The sequence below is a fragment of the Trachypithecus francoisi genome, unplaced genomic scaffold (assembly GCF_009764315.1).
Source record: "Trachypithecus francoisi isolate TF-2019V2 unplaced genomic scaffold, Tfra_2.0 Lachesis_group11, whole genome shotgun sequence".
NCBI lineage: Eukaryota > Metazoa > Chordata > Mammalia > Primates > Cercopithecidae > Trachypithecus > Trachypithecus francoisi.
Genome location: NW_022681456.1, coordinates 90863825 through 90884938, shown reverse-complemented (window position 1 = coordinate 90884938; position 21114 = coordinate 90863825). Strand labels below are relative to the sequence as shown.

At 41.3% G+C, this 21114-nt stretch overlaps 1 protein-coding gene across 4 annotated transcripts in view; it reads left to right on the top strand.

Annotated features, from left to right (window-relative positions):
• Positions 1 to 1355: 1355 nt before the first annotated feature.
• Positions 1356 to 21114, top strand: part of TMEM117 (transmembrane protein 117) — a 589216-nt gene continuing 569457 nt past the window's right edge. For 3 of the 4 annotated variants that reach the window (XM_033222348.1, XM_033222346.1, XM_033222349.1), the window contains exons 1-2: positions 1356 to 1753; positions 10435 to 10739. In XM_033222348.1, the coding sequence (XP_033078239.1) occupies positions 10675 to 10739 (65 nt within the window). In that variant the 5' untranslated portion in view covers positions 1356 to 1753; positions 10435 to 10674. The other variant, XM_033222347.1, reaches the window with a different exon arrangement.

Sequence of the window (21114 nt, the reverse complement as noted above, 5' to 3'; positions counted from 1 at the left end):
TCTCTGCCCTTGAAGAGTTCACAGCGTAGTGGGGGAAAAAAGAAGTCACAAAAAAGAACAACAAAAGTGTAATAGTAAAATGTACAAAGTGCTGCATAGGCAACAACTCTTTCTGGCAAAACTTGTTAAAGCATTACAAAAGAGAACCTTACTAGTTAAGAGTTCTGTAAAATGACCACAAATGATTGACTACTATATATATATAGTGGTGTGGGGATGTGGGGGTTCCATTTCTTAAGGAGACAGAAGACAAGCTGCTGAATGACATTTCGGTTCTGATGAACTGAAGTTCATTTTAGTAGACACCCATGTAGTTCAATTGATTATGGAGTGGATTGAGTTCACTCTGATATATATGAGAGGCAAATATATATATATATAACAATATATATATGGTCATTCTTGGAAGCTAGAAAAATGTCAAATTAGTGGGAAGTATCGCAGTGCATTCCCAATTATCCCTGTGCAGATAAGCTACCCTGTGGCACTTGGGCATGGTTCTCTCCATCCCATCTTAAAGTCTGCTGACACCTCAGTTCTCCCTCTTGCCATCCAACCCATTCCTGAATCAGGCTACCAGTCCAGGAGAGGGCCTACCTCTTCCTTCATAAGTTTGCTAATATGGGCATATAGAAATTATCCTATTTTCCATTTGATTATATACACTGGTGATAACTTCCATTACCAAGAAATATTAGCATGCTGGATAGCAGCTGTTAACACATTTTCAGCAACTGGTAAACTGAGGTAGCAGCTGCCATTAGGTGTGGAAGGAAATGAGGTTACACTCAGGAAGAGAGCAATTGGTCATATGTAGTCAAAGGGTCTTCCTGCCCTATGCCGCAGCGGTATCATTTAGGTACCATAGAATGACAGCCTTCTGAGAGCCTCAGACTGCAAAAAGTTCAAAAATTGTGCATGAGTATGTGTGCTGAGGTATACGTGTGTATGCATGTGTGTACTTGTGCTTATGTGTGTATACATATGCATGCATGAGTGTATTTGTGTATCTCTATGTGTGTATGAATGTGTGTGTACACATGTGTGTGTGAGACTAGGCAGGTTGGAAAGTAAGTAGAAGACTTCTCATACTATTCATGGGCTCTGCCTCTCCCCACCCCCACATCCCCACACCTCTAACAGACAAAAACGGAAATCACGTTTTGTGACCTGAGATTGCTTTCGAAAGTCTGCAGCTCTTCGAGGACATTCCAGTGGGACCCTCATTGGTTCCCTGCAGGATGGTGGATTTTCTGTCAGCCGCCCCCCAACCCCCACCCGGTTCCTGAATCGTCCCCCGCCTGCAGCTGCAGCTCTGCAGAGGTGGGCCGGCCCGGGCAGGCTCGGCCCGGCCCGTGGCGCACGCGGCCCGCGGGCTAGAGTCAGCCCGTGGTGCGGGCGGGAGGGCGGGGGCTGGGAAAGGCCATGCCTCCAGCTGCAGAGGTTGCACACAGCTGGCATGATCGCGGTTACCCGCGCGGCGCCGGTGCCCTTGCACTCGCGTTGCCCGGCCCGCGGCCGCGGACTTTGCGGCGGGAGCGCGGCGCGGTGAAGCACCGGCGCGGAGGGCGCCCGGCGTAGGCGGCGGCGGGTGTGGGCCGAGCCGGTATTTATAGCTTCGTGACAGCAGCAGCGGCAGCGACGCCGCCGGCCCGTCTTGCCGCGCTTCCCAGCGAGGCCGCCGGCCCGCCGAGGGCTGTGCTTGACCGCGACTCCCGTGTGTAGTCGCCCCGCGCTCCGCGCGACCCTTCGGGTGAGTACGTGGGCCCGGGCGTTGGGCGAGCCTCCCCCGCCGCTCGGTCCAGCCGCAGCGGAGCCCTCCCGGCCCTGCCGCCCGCAGCCCGGCTGCCTCCTCGTCCCTGCCCGTGAGTGCGGAAGCAGCCGCGGAAGCCTGGCCCGGCCCCCAAATTCCCCGGCGCCTGCCTTCCTGGGGATGGCAGCCAAAGAGGCAGGGTGAAGTGTCAAGGAGGGAGGGGGACGCGCCAGCCCTCTAACTAAGGGCAGTGGAGACTCCTGGGCGAAAGACTCTTGGTGGGAGCCCTCAAACTCCTGGCTCCAGGGTGCCGAGATACGGTGGAAGAGCAGACCTTGAACTTTCCTTGCTTCAGCGATTCCTAGCCTAGGAACTGAGTAAAAGCCCTATTTTTCTTAATTAAATTAACAGGTTGCAGTTCGTAGGTGTTGTTCTTGGGGAAAAAAACAAAGACTTGGGTGTTTGGGTGTTTGCTAACTTCATCGTGACTAAATAAAACTATGTTTTTATTCCTATTTTTGAAAATGCCACAGGCCCACAAGTGCTTTCTACCGTCTGTGAAACAATGAAGTGTGTGTGTGTGTGTGGGTGTGTGTGTGAGAGAGAGGGGAGTAAACATCACATGCTTATCAGGAACCAAAAAGGAAAAAAACATGAGGAAAAGTATGTTGAATATAAGGGTATGTATTGCCCCCTAATTATAAATGATGTATGGTCTGAAATCCAAGGAAGGACTTCTAGGAAGCCACAGGGTTTTTGTTTTGGCTTCAGAAACGAGGTCTTGAATTTATTGAATATAAAAGTAGTTGAATCCCTGTAAACCTCATTTTTTTGTTGTAAAGTATTGACATTTGACCATGGATATACTTTCTTTTATCCTCCCAGTCTTCGTGGTTTAAAAGTAATTATGGATTTTGACATTTTGTCTCAGGCATTTATCCCTCCTATTCCACCCTCCCTCTCATCCCTGTGATGAGAAACTGGCTTTTGTCAGTTTTATCCATGCTGCTTTAAGCTGTCTTTAAAAAATACACTTTTTACATGAATTCTATTTAATTCATTAAATGTTTTTTTCTTTGGCATTATGTTTGGAATATGGCCATGGCAATTTCTTCTCTTTCCTTTTCTGTCTTTCATGGAGTCCGGCTCTGTCGCCCAGGCTGGAGTGCAGTGCGGTGATCTCACCTCAGTGCAACCTCGCCGTCCCTGGTCAAGGGATTCTCCTGCCTCAGCCTCCTGAGTAGCTGGGATTGCAGGCGTACGCCACCACGCCTGGCTAATATTTGTATTTTTAGTAGAGGTGGGGTTTCACCATGTTGGTCAGCTTGGTCTCGAACTCCTGACCTTGTGATCGGCCCACCTTGGCCTCCCCAAATGCGGTGATTACAGGTGTGAGCCACTGCGCCCCACTGGCAATTCTTTATTACAAACAAATCACTGAAAAGGAGGTCTAAACATTTTTAAAGGATATAGTAGTGATTATTTTTTAACTTTATAATGTGCTAGGGCTCGTAAATATTTTGCCATTTCAATGGAAAGTTGTCTCTGTTCAGAGGACCAGTAGACCTATTTTGCTTTTGGAGTTGCTGTTTTAGAAACTTGCATTGATTAAGCAATTTGTTTACCCAAGGACTGCAGGATAGGAACAAGGGAAGAAAAATCACTTAAAGGTTGAAACAATGTGAAGAGAAAGTCTAGGAAGTGATTTATAGATGTAAACCTCTAAATTAGCTAAGGTACCACAAATACTGTCCTGGAATCTATCAGAACCACTTATGGTGGTTTTATTGATTGACTTAAAAGGTTGCTGTTTATTTAAAAGCCCCGTGGTCTTTTGTATTAGACTAAAAGTAAGAAGTTCTAACTTTATTTCTGTTATTATTGCTATTTGTGTGTTTTTTTAAAAACCTGTATTAGGCACTTGCATTATGTAAAATGGTATATATAATCTTTTCTTGCCTTTTTATGTAACAATTGAAGATAATATACTAAGACCTGTCATTACCTCAGGACTGGTCTGTGTGCGTGTGTACATATGTGTGTGTGAGACCAAATAGGTTGGAAAGTAAGTATAAGACTTTTCATACTCCTTGTGGGCTCTGCCTTTCCCCACCTCTACATCCCCATACCACCAGTAGACAAAAACAGAAATGATGTTGTGCCGCCTGAGATTGCTTTTGAAAGTTTGTAGCTCTTTGAGGACATTCCATATATTTGGTTTTTCACCTTTCTGCCATTACTCCTTTTGCAGATTTGGATGTGTATTATCCAGACTGTGCTCTCTCTGGAATGGAGTCTTCTAGTTTTTTTTTTTTTTTTTCCTCACCCAGGCTGGTCTGTTTTCTGTTATCCATACATCTGTTTATTCATTTATTCATCCATCAGCAAATATGTATTAAAGGCCTACTAGGTGCAAGTCATCACTTAGTACCTAACTCTTACTTCGTTCCCATTGAAATTTTATTCTGTATTTTATACTTCACACAATGGTAACTAAGAGTAATAACTTTGGGGTTATATAGAGGTAGTTGTACCTGTTTCTGTCAGCTGGTAGCTTTATGATCCTGGACAGATCATAATGTCTCTGAATTTCTGTTTCTTCACTGGTAAATTCAAATGGCTGGTATCAGGAATAATTGAGAGAATACATGGAAAGTGCTTTCCAAGAGCCCAACCCCTAAAAGCACTAGAAAGTGTTAATTACAAGTTTGCTGTCTACATCTGCTGCAACCCTCTTCATCTCAGGAAATGCATTTTCCATCTCAGGAAATGGTAGTTCCATTCTGGATTTTGCCTAGATCACGTCTACATCCAATGTATTAGTAAATCTTAGTAGTTATCTTTGATGTGTCCAGAACCAGAGTTGTTTAAACTGCCTTAATTTCTGTCTGCTTGGTCTAAGTTGCTGCATCTCTTTTGCAACAGCTTCCTCAGTAGCTTCCCTGCTCTTCTGTTCCTTACCCTCCTTTCTTTTTTTTTTTTTTTTTTTTTTTTTTTTTTTTTTTGAGACGGAGTCTCGCTCTGCCGCCCAGGCTGGAGTGCTGTGGCCGGATCTCAGCTCACTGCAAGCTCCGCCTCCTGGGTTTAAGCCATTCTCCTGCCTCAGCCTCCCGAGTTGCTGGGACTACAGGCGCCCGTCACCGCGCCCGGCTAGTTTTTTGTATTTTTTAGTAGAGACAGAGTTTCACCGTGTTAGCCAGGATGGTCTCGATCTCCTGACCTCGTGATCCGCCCGTCTCGGCCTCCCAAAGTGCTGGGATTACAGGCTTGAGCCACCGCGCCCGGCCCCTTACCCTCCTTTCTTATAAAATATTTTCAATCAGGAAACAGACAGGCCCTTCTGACATATAAGTCAGATTGTGTCCCTCCTCTGCTTCCTATCCCACTCAGGGTGAAAGCCCACATAGGAGGGCTTCAAGGCCTGCTAATGATCAGATGCTACCTCCTGTACCTCATCTCTTTCATACTCCCCTGCACCTGCTCCCCATCCAGTCATACTGCCCTCCTTGAAGATCCTTAATTTGCTCTAAACCTGCACCCAACAATAGCCTTTCCAACTTTTGTTCCCTCTATCTGGATCACAATTTTCCCAGATAGCTGCTGACTTCTCTCCCTTCTTTCGTGCCTGTCTTCTGATGTCGCCTTATAATGAAGTCTTCAGCTTCCCTCACACCTGACACTCCCTGTTAACTTTTCCTTGCTTTAATTTTCTCTGTGAACTTTCTTGAATACTGTGTTTAATTTTTATCTGTTTAATATCTGTTTCCCTCAAAGAAACTATCAGATGCAAGCAACAGGTCTTTGTCTGTTAGTTACCCTAGCACATAGGCCTGTGCCTGGCAAAAAATAGGCAAGTGGTAAATATTGAACAAATGAATGAATGAATGTTGTTATGGAGTTAACAAATCTGTATATCATCCCTTTTATATGCAAGATTGTCTCACTATTCCGCTCTGAAACCTTTGATAATTCTCTATTTTCAGTAAAATACAGACCAACACTTTTGGATAATCTTTGTTGGATTGGCTCCAAATTATCCTTAACTCTCACAGGATAATGCCAAGCACCCAGTGTTCCAGCCACACGCAACTACTGATACATCTCTACATCAGTCCCAGGCAGTTTCTTCTGTGCCTTTGCACAAAATAGAAGTACTGTGAATTTTTTTTTTTTTATATCACTTGGCTTTATTATCAGAAACTTTCTAACTAATGTAAAGGGTAAGATTTTAGAATTTGTGTCCTTGTGTGTGGGAGGCATTGCATGGAGTGTTGAAGCCAGGTGGCTTGGGTTTAAATTGTGGCTCTGATATAAATTAATTTTGTTATTTTTTTACAAGGTACTGAACTCTAAGTCTCAGTTTCAATATTTGTGAAATGGGGAAAATAGTATTTTCTTCATTGGTTTGCTATGAAATTTAAGAGATGCTGGTAAAGCTCATCAGCGTAGTGTCTGGTATATAGTATGTGCTCAATATATGTTAGCCTTAGAAATATTAATTTAACACCTCGTGCTGAAATGAGAGGGAGTTTAGTGGGGATGCATTAGTATTGTTACTGGCCAGGTCATCAATGTAGTCCTTGGTCTCTACTGCTCCCCTTCACTTTGCCTTAGCGGAAGTTGAATGGCAGATTGCTCCACCCTCTTCTCATCTCACCTAAATAATGAAGGAGCTTCTCTTTGTGAGTGTACCACTCAGCTCATCCAATAGATACCTACTGATCACCCAGTATGAGCCCAGTATTGTGCTGTGCCCTGGCAGTAAACAGCCACTTCTCTGAGGAGCTTATGATCAAGTGAGGGAGACAAACACATACACAGATAATTTCACTATAATGAGCCAGGAGCTAAGATAAAAGCTCATTCTCATCTGTGGTTATAGAAATGAATTTAAAAATGGAAAGGTTTTGCAGACTATGTGCCCTGTATAACATAGTCCATTTGAACAGCCTCAAGCCTGCATTTAAATTAACAGTAGATACACCAAATGATCTTACTGATTGTAAAGATGTTTTATGTGCACTACAGAGGTAAAAACAGCTTTGGTTCTCTGGATAATGTTGGGGTACCTAAGGAACTAGAAAGTAGGGCTGAGATGACTAGGCAAACATTTGCAGCCTGTGTACGAAGTCATGAAGTGAGGATAAGCAGAGATTTAATTCAAATTATTATGTAAGAGTTTGAAATTTGGGACCCTCTAGAAGATATCACTTCAACTTCAGAATTATGAGGCAAGAATAAATTTCAGCCAGCTTAAATGATCAATAATGAGGTCCTGTTTTGTTCTGCTAGTTGAAACTGTTAGTGGAAATACAGAATAAGCTGTAACCGTGATGGGAAATATCTTACTGGAAAAAACACTTCCAGCTTTGTGGTATATTAGAAAGATTAAGGGCTACATGTAGGTCTGGATTCAAACCCTGATGTTTCCACTTGCTATGTAAATTAAACAGGCAGCAACTGCTCTGAGCCTTCGTTTTCTTCCCTGTAATGTGGCAGTGATAGTAGCATTCATGGCATTACTGCGGTAATTAAATAAAATCATGTACTAGTGCAGGATTATTGCTCAATGCTATAGTTCTATTTCCCTAAATAATATAAATGCTGCAGAGAAACAGCTGTCTCTGAAATTTTTTGAATGTTCTACTTTAACTTGAGCATGTGGACATCACATAGCCCACGAAGCAAGATTCTCAAGTTAAAAACAAGAAAATAAGTATGTGCTAGCCTCCAAAATGCATGTATTTTAAAAAAGAATCAAGATTGTATGTATTGGAGTTGATCTGGCCGTCTGTAGGAAATGGTAATAAGGCCCTGGAGTCCGCCTCAGAGGCTCAGATCACAGCTCTTCTGAGAGGTGACTTTGGACCAGTTACAAAGTCCATGTGAGCCTCAATTTCCTCTCTGTAAAATGGAGTGATAGGAATGACAATAATGCTATTTCAGTAGTATTTCTAATTCCTACTGCCTTAATTGTGTGTGTTCACGATGGGAGGGGAGGTGGTGGTAGAATTCTTCACTGGCAAAAGCAGTGACAGCAACCTGTAATAACAGCTTCTTAAATAATACTCCTTTCTAGTTCTGATGGGCATATGGGAACTATTTCTTTTTTATGACTCACTGGTGACCAGTGATGAATTTTTCTTGTAGTGGTGGTCTTTGGACACTTCCAAAAGTGTTGTGTGAAATTGAGTTGAAAACCACCCTATTCTGGCATTCTTACACATTAAATATCATGAAAACGCATAAAAGTTTATTTTTGTTCTTCACTACTTGCTCTGCTGTCTTTGGTGTGAGAGTCACACGTTTAAGTTTCTGCTGCTATAGCAGGTGATGAGCCTCACACTGAAAAATACAAAAACAAAAACAAGACTCTTGAGATAGTCACCATTCCTAGGCGATCCAAGCTACAGCCCCTGGGGATAGATTTCAGAGTGTTCACAGAGATAACAAGGGACTTAAAATTGCTTAGAAGGCTTATGAATCCAAGGCACAGTGACTGTTTGCTTGGCTGAATTCTATTGCCAATCCTTTCCCTGTTTATATTGCTTTTGTAAAATAGTCATGACAAGTCCTCATTAACTAAGATTGTGGATTGAATTGGCATTCATCAGCCCAGAATATTGGATTGGGACTTGGGAGCCTTGGAGGCTATCTCAGATCTTCCATTGACTTACTTCAGGCTTGTGGCATGGTCTTTATGATTTCAGTCATGTATAAAGTGAGAGTATTTATCAATGGATACTCCCCCCACCAAGTGTTCAGAGTTTATAAAGGATTCTTTCTCACACACACACACACACACACACACATGCCCACACACACACAAATTTTTTTTATGCGTTAGAAGTAGATATTACAGAGTTATTATATTTGTGTCTGGAGGAGAACATGTCTCCAGAAGACGTTCAAGGGATGGCATCCCTGGGACTGGGACCTAGGCCTGTTCTCTAGGCAAGGAAAGTGCAAGGAGCTGATCTGGCTGTCTGCAGAGAATAGTGATCAGCACCTGGGGTCGGCCTCAGAGGCTCAGATCAGAGCTCTCCTGCTAGGTGACTTTGGGCAAGTCAGAAAATCTGTGTCAGCCCCAATTTCCACCCTGTAAAATGAAGTGGCAGGAATGATCATAACAGTATTTCAGGGGGTTGTTCTGACAAAAATGACACAGTGATACATACAGACATCCAGCACAGAGCCTGGCATGTAAACTGCTGTAGACTTTGTAAAGGACCCTCTTCTCCCTCTTCCCTTTCTGAATTCTGAACAGATTGGGAGAGAAGAAAAATGAATTGGCAGATGGCTGTCAAATTTTTGTCTGTATTATTTTTGATATCTAAGATTTAATCAGTGTTGTTGCTGAAAAACAGACACAGTTTAATCTGAGAGCCAAATGGGCTCACGAACGCCAAACCCCAGAACTACATAGACATAATCATCCACTTATAAGCCCTGGTGGACCCAGACAGATCTCTTCATGTGGAAGTTACAGCTTGTGTTCTTTATGGGCAGGCTAGTTCCCAAAGAGGGAAGAGGGAGGAGCTGAGCAAGACTTTGGAGGTGGGCCTGAACATTTTCATTTTAAGATAGCTATGTACTTCCAGTGCACATATTCAGGTTAGAACCCACTACTGTAGACATATTACATATTTTGCAGTGCCCTGTGCCTTTGGATGTGCCGTAGCCACTGCCTAGAGTGGCTTGCCTTCTATCCGTCCCTTCTTCACTAGTAAAAAAAATTATGCTAATCCTCCAACCTTAAACGTGGGGATATCTTTTGTGAAATCTTCCTCTTCTCATTCACCCAGTGCAAAGGATTGCCCAGTCCTTTCTGTGGGCTACTACTCTGCTGTAGACTTAGCTATTTCATAGAACTTACTCTCTATTGAAATTATTTGATAACTAGACTGTGAACATTTTAATAAAAGTTTATTCATGTATATACATTTGTCAGTGTTTAGAAGAAGATCTGAAAGTAATTACACCAAATTCTTAAGCAGTCATAACTCTGAGGAGAAGGATTTGGACAGAGGAGAGAATATTGTTTAACTTTCGTTAATGTATGCTCATTTTACCTCTATATTGTTTTGATTTTGTAATAATCAAAAACAGGAGGCCAAGTATGGTGGCTCACACCTGTAGTCCCAGCACTTTGGGAACTTTAGGTGGGCAGATCATTTGAGCCCAGAAGTTCAAGACCAACATGGTGAAACCCTGTCTCTACAGAAAATACAAAAGTTAACCAGGTGTGGTGGCACATGCGTGTGGTCACAGCTACTGGAGAGGCTGAGGTGGGAGGATCACTTGAGCCCAGGAGATGGAGGCTGCAATGAGCTGTGGTTGTGCCACCTCTGCGTTTCCCCCTGGGAGGACCTCTACATGTCATCTTGGTCACCATCCCAATTTTGGACAGTGTTCTGCCCTCTCACATCCCCTTGTTTCTCCTTACTCTTCCATTGTTTTTCTTTCCCAAGTCTCCAAATGATCAGAGGTATGATTAGATGTTAGGGAAGGGGCAGTATTTGCTTTCCTCATTCTCAGACTTGTCTTGGAGCCCTAAGTAGGAACAGATATAATCTTTTCCTAATACCTTTTTATGAAACTGTTATAAACCTGAACTGATAAAAAGAAGGAAGAGACTACTTGTTTTCCTGCTCTAACCCTATCTATCTTTTCTTACACAGGTAAAGTACGAACTGGGAGTTTTGAAGAATGGGTAAAGACTTTCGTTATTATTTCCAGCATCCCTGGTCTCGCATGATTGTGGCTTACTTGGTGATCTTCTTTAACTTCTTAATATTTGCGGAGGACCCAGTTTCTCATAGCCAAACAGAAGCCAATGTTATTGTTGTTGGAAACTGTTTTTCATTTGTTACAAATAAATACCCTAGAGGAGTTGGCTGGAGGATTTTGAAGGTGCTTCTATGGCTACTTGCCATTCTCACAGGACTAATAGCTGGCAAATTTCTGTTCCATCAGCGTTTGTTTGGTAAGTACCATGACCCATGAAATGTAATATTGCTCATTATTTAATTTATGTTTTCCAAGATACAACTTTACTGTTTCTAAATGCCAATGTAGGAGACATTTTAGTTTGTCCTCCTGCCTTAAAGTTGTTATGCGTGGTTGTAACTGGGTTCTTCAACTACTCTCGGTTAATGGTTTACTTTTCAACTACTCTCTGTTAATGGTTTACTTTTCCTACTGTCTAAGGAAAATTAGCATGAGGTATGTTTCTAAATGCCAATGTAGGAGACATTTTAGTTTGTCCTCCTGCCTTAAAGTTGTTATGCGTGGTTGTAACTGGGTTCTTCAACTACTCTCGGTTAATGGTTTACTTTTCAACTACTCGCTGTTAATGGTTTACTTTTCCTACTGTCTAAGGAAAATTAGCATGAGGTAAAATTAGTACCAAACTTCATTTCAAAAAATAGCATTCGGGAAGGTGTGGTGGCTCACGCTGGTAATCCTACCAATTTGGGTGGCCGAGGTGGGTGGATCACTTGAGGTCAGAAGTTTGAGATCAGCCTGGGCAACATGGTGAAACCTCATCTCTACTCTAAAAATACAAAAATTAGCCCGGTGTGGTCGCGCATGTTTGTAATCCAAGCTACTTGAGAGGCTGAGGTAGGAGGATCGCTTGAACGTGGGGGGTGGAGGTTGCAGTGAGCCAAGATTGCACCACTGTGCTACAGCCTGGGTGACAGAGCGAGACTCCGTCTCAAAAAAAAGGCATTAGGAATAAAATGAATATATGCATAATCTTTTTTTTTTGAAAACTTGTTTAAAAATTTTAAATTTTTTAAAATTATACTTTTAACTTACAGGGTACAGGTGCACAACGTGCAAATTTGTTATATAGGTATACATGTGTCATGTTGGTTTGCTGCACCCATTAACTCAACATTTACATTAGGTATTTCTCCTAATGCTGTCCATCCCCCTGCCCCTAACCCCATGACAGGCCCTGGGGTGTGATGTTCCCCGCCACATGTCCGACTGTTCTCATTGTTCAGTTCCCACCTATGAGTGAGAACATGCGGTGTTTGGTTTTCTGTCCTTGTGATAGTTTGCTCAGAATGATCGTTTCCAGCTGCATCCATGTCCCTGTGAAGGACATTAACTCATCCTTTTTTACGACTGCATAGTATTCCATGGTGATATATACGTAATCTTTTTTAGAGAAGATATGAACAAGAAAATAGCTTTTCCTTCCGTAAATAGTACCTAAGTGTGGCAGAGAGTTTATAAATCATAAAGAAAATGACTCCATATTGTTTTGTTTTTTTCTAAGACCACCAGAGCGGGCGCAAAGGAACCAGCGACTAGGCAAGGGTAGGAGCAAAACTGCAAGTTTATTTTGGTCACCTAGCTTCAGGGGAAGAAGGGCAAATGAGGCCCACAGAGTTCTCCATGCTGACCTCGGACGGAGTTCCGACGGTCCCGACCGCAGTGGGGAAGCTGGGAAGTCCGCGGGCGTGGCACTCGTCCCTAGCGGCTTTTCTGGGAGTGGGAGGGCGATAGGCGGGGCACGGGCGTGTCCGGGGGCGTTCTGCAGGTGCGACCAGGTAAATCTTGGTCTCTTCAGATTGACGTCACCTGGCGCATGCCCAGTTGGTCTGCACCTTCCCGGGCGTCGGCTGCATTTTCGCGCGCGCGGGAAAAGTTGGGGGGATGAAGAACCCGGAAGTGCGCCATCTTGCCTCTGCTGGTCCAAACACATATCACACTACATTTTTGTTAAATATATTTTACACATATTGTTCATTCAGGGAGTTGGAACTGTAAACTTTTACTCTCTTTTTTTTTTTTGAACATTGGCTTTAGGATGTTTATTTTTGAACCTATGCAGCTACAGAATAGTATATTAGTAAGGAATCTCTTGATAATGACAGAAGAAGAGACTAAATTGTTTAAGTTAAAAAGGTAACTTACTATAAGGATGTTAGGATATTTCAGAGACCAAAGATAGAATTAAGTGACAGGGACATTGGGACATTGGGATAAATGAAACCAAGGGCTTGAAATCTGTTAGGATGCTATTTGTCTCACTTTCTGTGTATTATCTGCTTTATTCTCCTTTTACACTGAAGGTGAATTTTTATTACCTAGAGAGACTGGGTTGACTTTCCTGGTCTCAAGTTTAAACTCTCAGTGAAGAGAGTGAAGTTGTCTCAGGGTGTGGTTCCCACCTCTGAACTAACCGATTTTTGCCTAGAGGTAGGTGATATTTATTCAATAAATGTTCATCGCTTATAACATGCCAGACACAATTCTAGACAGTGAATCAAGCCGGTAAGGTCTTTGCCCTCATAAAAACTTAGTTCCTACAGGAGAGAGAAAGACTAAACAAATAAATGTATACTCTGTATGCAATGGGGGAAAATAAAGTAGTTTTGAATGCTGTAGTTGGGTCAATTAGGAAGAGAATTTAATGATAGAGCTTTGGACTTATCAGTGATAACATAAATAGGTGACTTACTGAAGGTATTTTTGGTCTAGAGGTTGGATTAGAAACCATGGCAATGTTTTAAGGAATAAATAAATATCCATACACACACATACACATAGTATTATATATATTTTTTCTCTATTTATTCCTTAAACTATTGCCATCTGTTTCTATTATATAAATATATAAAATGCACATATTTTATATTTATTGTCTGTGTGCTTATATATATAAAATGCACACATATGTATAGATGCATATAGTTTCTAGACATTTGGTGAGAAACTAAAAGAAAGAAATAGAGAAGTGCTAAAAATGGAAGAAGGGCCAAGGGAACATTTTGTTGGTGGTGGGGCAGATAGTTTTATTTGGGGGATAAGATTAATTGACCTGTTTATATTCGTGGGAGAAGGAGCTAAAGTGGAGGTAAAAAGATATAGAAGAAAGACAGCATCTCTGAAGGTTTCTGTGGTCTCAGACTTAAGACACAGGTAGAAGTGGTGGCTTGGAGAGGAAAAGAGGAGAGACCCTGGTTGCTCAAATATAGACATGAGTGAGATAAAGATTGGTACTCCATTAGCTATGTTTGAGGTGGAGGAACAGGAAGGTGAATATTCTTCTGTCTATTAAACCTGATAACCTGATATCTCTTTAATCTGATAACCTCTGTTTTACTATGAAAAAGAAGATCTGACGATAAAGATGGAGGGGCTTGATGATGCAGGCGGTTTAAGGAAGTGGTTAAGGTTTGGAACAGTGGGCTTAGGGAGTTGGGAAGTGTACTGACTCAGAACAAATGAAAGGGTTGCTGATTATCATGAGGGTTGTTAGCCACTATAAATTTGAATGATACCAGTCTGGATTGTTGAGCAGTGTTCTTTTTGAGAGTTCAGTCATCCAGAAGAGAATTTGAGCATGATTCATCTGGGTGGAGACTGATCAGGCTTGCTGTATTGGAAACAAAGGATGGAAAATAAATGGAGAGTTACAGGAAACGCATTATTCATTTGACTGATAGGGGATTGTGGTTGGACGTGGAAAACAGGTGAGGGAGATGAAGGTCTGGTACTGGGGGAACCCGCCCCCAATATTTTAAAGTAGGTTCTTTCTGTTTTCCGTAATTGTTGGCCTGCTGAGAAAGAAAGAGAGACAGTATGAAAAGAGGAATTTTACAGTTGGGTGTGACATCACATATTGGTAGGACTGTGATGCCCACTTGAGTCTCAGACCAGCAAGTTTTTATTAAGGATTTCAAAAGGGGAAACAGAACAGAACTCTCTGTGTAAGAACAGAGAGTAGGTACAAAGATCACGTGCATCAAAGAATGAAAAGCAGAACCACTGATAAGGGCCTAACAAAGATCACATGGCAAAGGGCAAAAGCAGAACCACTGATAAAGGTCCAACAAAGGTCACAGGGCAAAGGGCAAAAACAGAACCACTGATAAGGGTCTATGTTCAGCAGTGCATTGTCTTGATAAACATCTTAACAGAAAACAGGGTTCGAGAGCAGAGAACCGTTCGGGCCACAAATTTACCAGGGTTGAGTTTTCCCAACCCTAGTAAGCCTGAGGGTTCTGCCGGAGACCAGGGCTTATCTCAGTCCTTATTTCAACTGCACAAGACAGACATTCCCAGAGCGTCCATCTATAGACCTCCCCCCGGGAATGCATTATTTTCCCAGGGTATTAATATTAATATTTCTTGCTAGGAAAATAATTGAGCAATATGTTTCCTACTTGCACATCCATTTATAGGCTCTCTCCAAGAAGAAAATATGGCTTTTTTTTGCCAACCCTGCAGGCAGTCAGACCTTATGGTTGTCTTCCCTTGTTCCATAAAAATCGCTATTATTCTGTTCTTTTTCAAGGTGCACTGATTTCATATTGTTTAAACACACATGTTTTACAATCAATTTGTGCAGTTAACACAATTATCACAGTGGTCCTGAGGTGACATACATCCTCAGCTTACGAAGATAACAGGATTAAGAGATTAAAGACAGGCATAAGAAATTATAAAAGTATTATTTGAGAAATGATAAATGTCCATATTAAGATGAAATCCTCACAATTTATGTTCCTCTGCCGTGGCTCCAGCCGGTTCCACTGTTCAGGGTCCCTGACTTCTCGTAACAGTCTGGGAGGAGTGGGCAGGGGCCTGAAGATTTGGATGAGGCTCAACAGGTGAGATGGGAGTAAGAAAAAGGAAAGGATTGCTGGGTGTGGTCACATGAGATGTTGTAACAGAAGTAAACCATTCTTCAGTAGTGATTCCCAAGTAGGGTGTGGTCTTTAGAGAGTGAGTCCTAAAGTAGAGTAGAGAGATGGGTCATTGACACAGAGAATATTTAGGAACTCAATGTTAGTTGGATCATCTACCAAACATTAAACAAGCATCATGTCCTGCATAGTAATTATATGGATAGAAGAGGATAAGGGTGGATAGTGAATGGGAGTGGGTCATTTTCCAAAAATGGATAGAGAGTGCTGGGGAGACAAAACAATAGATACCTGTTACAAGCAATGGCTGGATGTGTTTGGATCCCATTCGAGAAAATTTTCTCAGCGGAGGAAGCTAAGGCAAATTTAGACCAAAATATCCAGTTTGGAGAAAAGTCATCTGGCTATATTGAAGATTGATTGAGAATCACACCGTTAAGCTAATGGTGTGAATTATAAACAGGACATTTGGTTTTGTAATCACTACATTTTGTTAAATTATTGTTTTGCAAACTTTTATCTCTTATACTAAAATCACATTTCAGTTATGGCTTACATTTTACTGGTGATATAAGTAATCAGCCCTGAAAAAGCACTTTTGGTTTCAAGTGGTTTATTGAGTACAAATTATTTTAAAATAATGGAAGTGAGTTCAATTTTTTTTTTTTTTTTACTTACAGTAGGAAAGATTATATGATGTACTCAGCTTGATTTCTTCTATTTGGCAATTTCCTTCTCCTTTTTCTCTTACTAAAAAACCTATGAAATTTTATGGAATATTAGAGAAGGAATCATAACCTTCTGTAAATGGTGAGGACTGTTGATTTAATTTCCTGATGAACTCCAAACTTGTCCCCTCTCATTCTCTGATCAAATTTCCTAATAAACTTTGAACTTGTCTTCTTCTTCTGTCTCTGCTCATGGCAATTGATTCTTCCTTACTTCATGAACTATTAGTCATTTCCTCCAAATAGTTATCTGCTCCTCTTGTTCATTATGGATTTTGCTAGTGGAATTATTTTTTCCATATTGCTAAATGACTTCTGTCACTGTTCTGTGGCAAGTAGGTCTTTGCAAACCTATCCCCAAAGACTGAGGGAGCTGAGAGCCTGAAGAAAGAGGCTGACATATCCATTTTCACAGGAAACAACATTAAATAGGGACTTATTAACAGAAGCCATATCTCGGTACCTGTGAGGTGATGTATCCTTGCCCTGTTATTCTCCAGACCCAGGGCTTATACACCACAGAGAATTTGCTTAAGGGAAGAATTCATGGTAAGTAAAAGTCTTAGAGGCCTTCCCAGAACTAGGGTTGATCAGAAGTCAACATGATGGATTAGCATTTAAGATGGAGTTACTTCGACCTGCAGAACCACCAACAGAATAAAATCTAAACTCCTTTGATTGATACTCGAAGTTATTTATGATCTACTCCTTCCTCACTCCAAACCTGATTTTTCACATTCCACATATTGCAGGGAAATATTTACTGGTTCTCAAACTTGCCATGTTATCTCATGTCCCAGTGTTTTTTGCCTGTGTGCTCTCCCATGCCCAGTATGCTCCTCTCTGCTTTGTCACTTTGGCTAGTTTTCCATTTTCCTTCAAATATCAGTTCAAGCATTATCTCCTCTGTGGCACTTTCTCTGACTCCCTCGTGTAAGACTTCAGTTGTCTTCTCTTCAGCTCCCACTTGTGACTACTTGTACCAAAGAGTCACAGCCGTGCAATGATATGGAAAAGAATTAAAAATTTAATGCAAACATAGATGTCCTTGTTGGCTTGGTATATGATAAATGTTTCTGCCCTGGTTCTCAAATAATTAGCATTTATTCATAGTTCATTTTTAAAAGGACATATTTAACAATTTGTACATGCAAGCTTCTGATAGGTGATGATGATGATGAGGATGATGTTGTGTGTATGTTGGAAGGGGTGGGATTGCTAATGAGAAGCACAGAAATTTTTGTTACAGAAATATTAGAATGGCTTATAAAAATGATCAGAATCATTTCTTGAGATCAACTCAACAGCTTCTTTTTTATATAATTCTCTAATAAAATGCCAAATACAAATATTATATAGAATGCCACTATCCCTTTCATTTAATCAACTTGTAAGTCTTCCTTCATTTATTTTGTTATAGGAAGTCTCTTCTTAGTAGATTCCAGAAGAACAATAAGTATTCCCAATTTAAGGGATGTGTGAGAGAGAGCGAATTATTCTGTGAGCACATGATTTAATATACTTCATTGGTTATAAATTTAATTTTTCTGTGAGACATAAATATTAGGTTTTTGAGACTCTTTAGGTAGTAACATAATTCAGGAGCAATTCTGAAATCAGAATTGATAAGTTTAGAATTTTTTTTTAGTTTAAAACAGAATCTTTAGGTATTATATGAGGATTTATAAAAGTTAGGTTCCATTGGAATGTCAGTTTATACTCTTCCAGTACCTCTCTCTTTCATTTGCTTGGATGATTCTAGTTTTTTTTTTTAATGTGTTTTAATCATCCTAGCTTTTTGGGGGATTATACTTTAGAGATATCCATGAATAGAGACATCCAAAATTATTATGCTGACAATTAGGACCTATCTACAAGGAGAATTTAATTTCTTGAGCTTATTCAAGAAATAATTTTTATTCCAAAAAGGAATTTAAATTATTTACAACATGTATGCATAATACAGTAGAAGTAGAAAATCAGGACCACAGAAAAGGCAGAATCAAATTTGTTTTGATTTCATGAATTTCAAAACCTTGCTTGGTTTTGAGCTTTCTCAGAGCTGGGCACAAGGGGAAACTACATCACTGTGGTTATCAGCAGTGATGAAAATTGTAAGCTCCACAGAGGTATTTTTCTTTGCACCAAGTTGTAGAACTTCCTTGTCATAAATTTTGGTAAAGCTTTTCTTTTGTCTTGTGCTTGGAGATGCTGAATGGTGAAGTGGCAAATGCAGAAATGGATTTCATATTCTTGTGTCTTAAAGCAAACGTTCATCAAAGTGTAGAGTATAACATTTAATCAGGTGGGCACGGTGGCTCACGCCTGTAATCCCAGCACTTTGGGAGGCCAAGATGGGTGGATCATGAGGTCAAGAGATCGAGACCATTCTGGCCAACATGGTGAAACTCTGTCTCTACTAAGAATACAAAAATTAGCTGGGCATGGTGGCGCACACCTGTAGTCCCAGCTACTTGGGAGGCTGAGGCAGGAGAATCGCTTGAACCCAGGAGGCAGAGGTTGCAGTGAGCCGAGATTGTCCCATTGCACTCCAGCCTGGCACAGAGTAAGATTCCATCTCAAAAACAAACAAACAAAAAAATTTAATCGTGAAAGCAAGTCTGTGATGCTTTATTTCATGAAAACATTTCTATGAAGGGCAAAGTGATAAGGGTTCAAGTTACTTTGATTGAATAGCTCTATCTGAGGATGGATTTTAGAACATCAAGACTGTAATAATGTATTTCTCAGACAGACTGCTTTCCTGTTGTCTTCTCTCTTTTCCTTTTGTTTTCCAACTTGTGCAGAGATCCTCTATTAGTTGCCATTTTCTTTTTAACACTGCCCTTTTAACACATTGTCAGATGACCTCCACCATAAGGAGCTGTCAGTCTCTCAACAAGAATTATGTTCTTTGTATTCATTGAAGGTATTACTTAGCTGGAACTGGAGTGGTTGGAAGGCAGGCCACCTCAGAATGAGGTGGTAGGTGTAGCATCTGAAAACAATTCGAAGCCTGTTAATACTGCATAGTTCCTTTTCCAAACATGTATTTGCTTATATAGTTACTTGTAAAATTGTTTCATTAATATATGATTTCACAGCTATACCCGAAACTGGTGAGTGAGATGTTATGTTGATCTTGCTTACCTTTTAATCTTCAGTGCCTAAAACAATGCCTGGCACAGTAGTATTCAATACATTTGATTAAGTAAATTAATGTTTCTTCATCCTTTACATGTTGTCTTTGCCAGTGTTACCTTTTTTTTTTTTTTTTAAAGTGTCTTACTCTGTTGCCAGGCTGGAGTCCAGTGGCGCGATCTTGGCTCACTGCAACCTCTGCTTCCCAGGTTCAAGCTGTTCTGCTGCCTCAGCCTCCCGAGTAGCTGGGATTACAGGCGCCTGCTACCATGCCCAGCTAGTTTTTGTATTTATGGTAGAGATGGGGTATCACCATACTGGCCAGGATGGTTTCAATCTACTGACCTCGTGATCTGCCCATCTTGGCCTCCCAAAGTGCTGGGATTACAGGCATGAGCCACCACACCCGGCCCAGTATTGCCTTTTTATTGTAAGATATAGAAAGGTACTTATTTGTTCATACATAAAATATAAGACATGGTCTGTGATTTCAAGGGATTTAAAATCTGGTTAAAAATACAAGATATATATGCATGAAAAATCAAATACTTTGATGATACAAGAAAATGTGTGTCGAGTATCAAATGAATAGTATGGATTGTGAGTGCTGTGGGAATTTAGGAGAGAGGATCATAGGGGGCCAGGACAGGGAAAGAAAGCTTTGTTGCCCATGTGGGACCTAAATTGAGTCTCAAGTGTGAGTGAGATTAAAATAGTCAGATATGATGAAAGGTATTCATTACCGATTTCAGATCCTGGGTAGGTAGTGTGAGCGAAGATGGAGACAACTCAGCTGTTTTTTGGAGTTGGGGGAAAAGCTGAAGAATTCGTGCTTATTTTGACTGAGAACAATTTATGTTAGGAAAGAGGTGTTGCAGTGAAAAGGTAGGTTGGGCCAAAATTCTTTGGTCTTTAAATGCTAGTCTTCTATCTTTAGAATTTATCTCTTCCATTACGGTCTTTAAGTCAAGGGAAATATTTGAACAATGTGTGAGATGGTGACAAGATTAATCTTGAAGCAGAATTTAAGGGGAATTGGAAAAGGAGAGATTCAGGGAGTAAAAAGGAAGTAAGAAGGTCTTTGGGGGCTGCCTGCAATAATTCTGGCTTAAGTTTGTTCAGACCAGTCTAAAATAAGGGGTGGATAAGGGGTGGAGGAAAGGCAAGCAGATGGGGGTATGTGAGGCCATGTGAAACTTCCACAACTGATGGGATATGAGTAAGCAAGAGTGAGAATGAAATGAAAGGTAACTAGTAAGATTAGGCTGGGAGACTGGAGGAGTGATTATCCTACTGGGAAAAAAAAAAAAAGTCCATAGGAGAATCCGGTTAGAGAAGATGAAAATGAGTTAAGGAAGTGATGGCTGTAGGTCATGAGCACATAAGTGATGGCCCATTTACCTTGAACAGTTCACAGAACAGCAAAGGTGTGTGTTATTAAGATTAGTGCAGGCAGACTATTTGTTTATTTATTTTTTCTGAACCTCACTCTGTCACCAGGCTGGAGTGCAGTGGCATGATCTCAGCTCACTGTAACCTCCACCTCTCGGGTTCAAGTGATTCTCCTGCCTCAGCCTCCTGAGTAGCTGGGATTACAGGCGTGTGCCACCACACCTGGCTAATTTTTGTATTTTCAGTAGAGATGGGGTTTCACTATGTTGGCCAGGCTGGTCTCCAACTCCTGATCTCAGGTGATCCACCCGCCTCGGCATCCCAAATTGCTGGGATTACAGATGTGAACCACCGCTCTGGGCCCAGGCCTACCACTTCTTATCCAAAACCCTGAGGCCAGATGTGTTTCAGAATTTAGAGCATTTGCCTT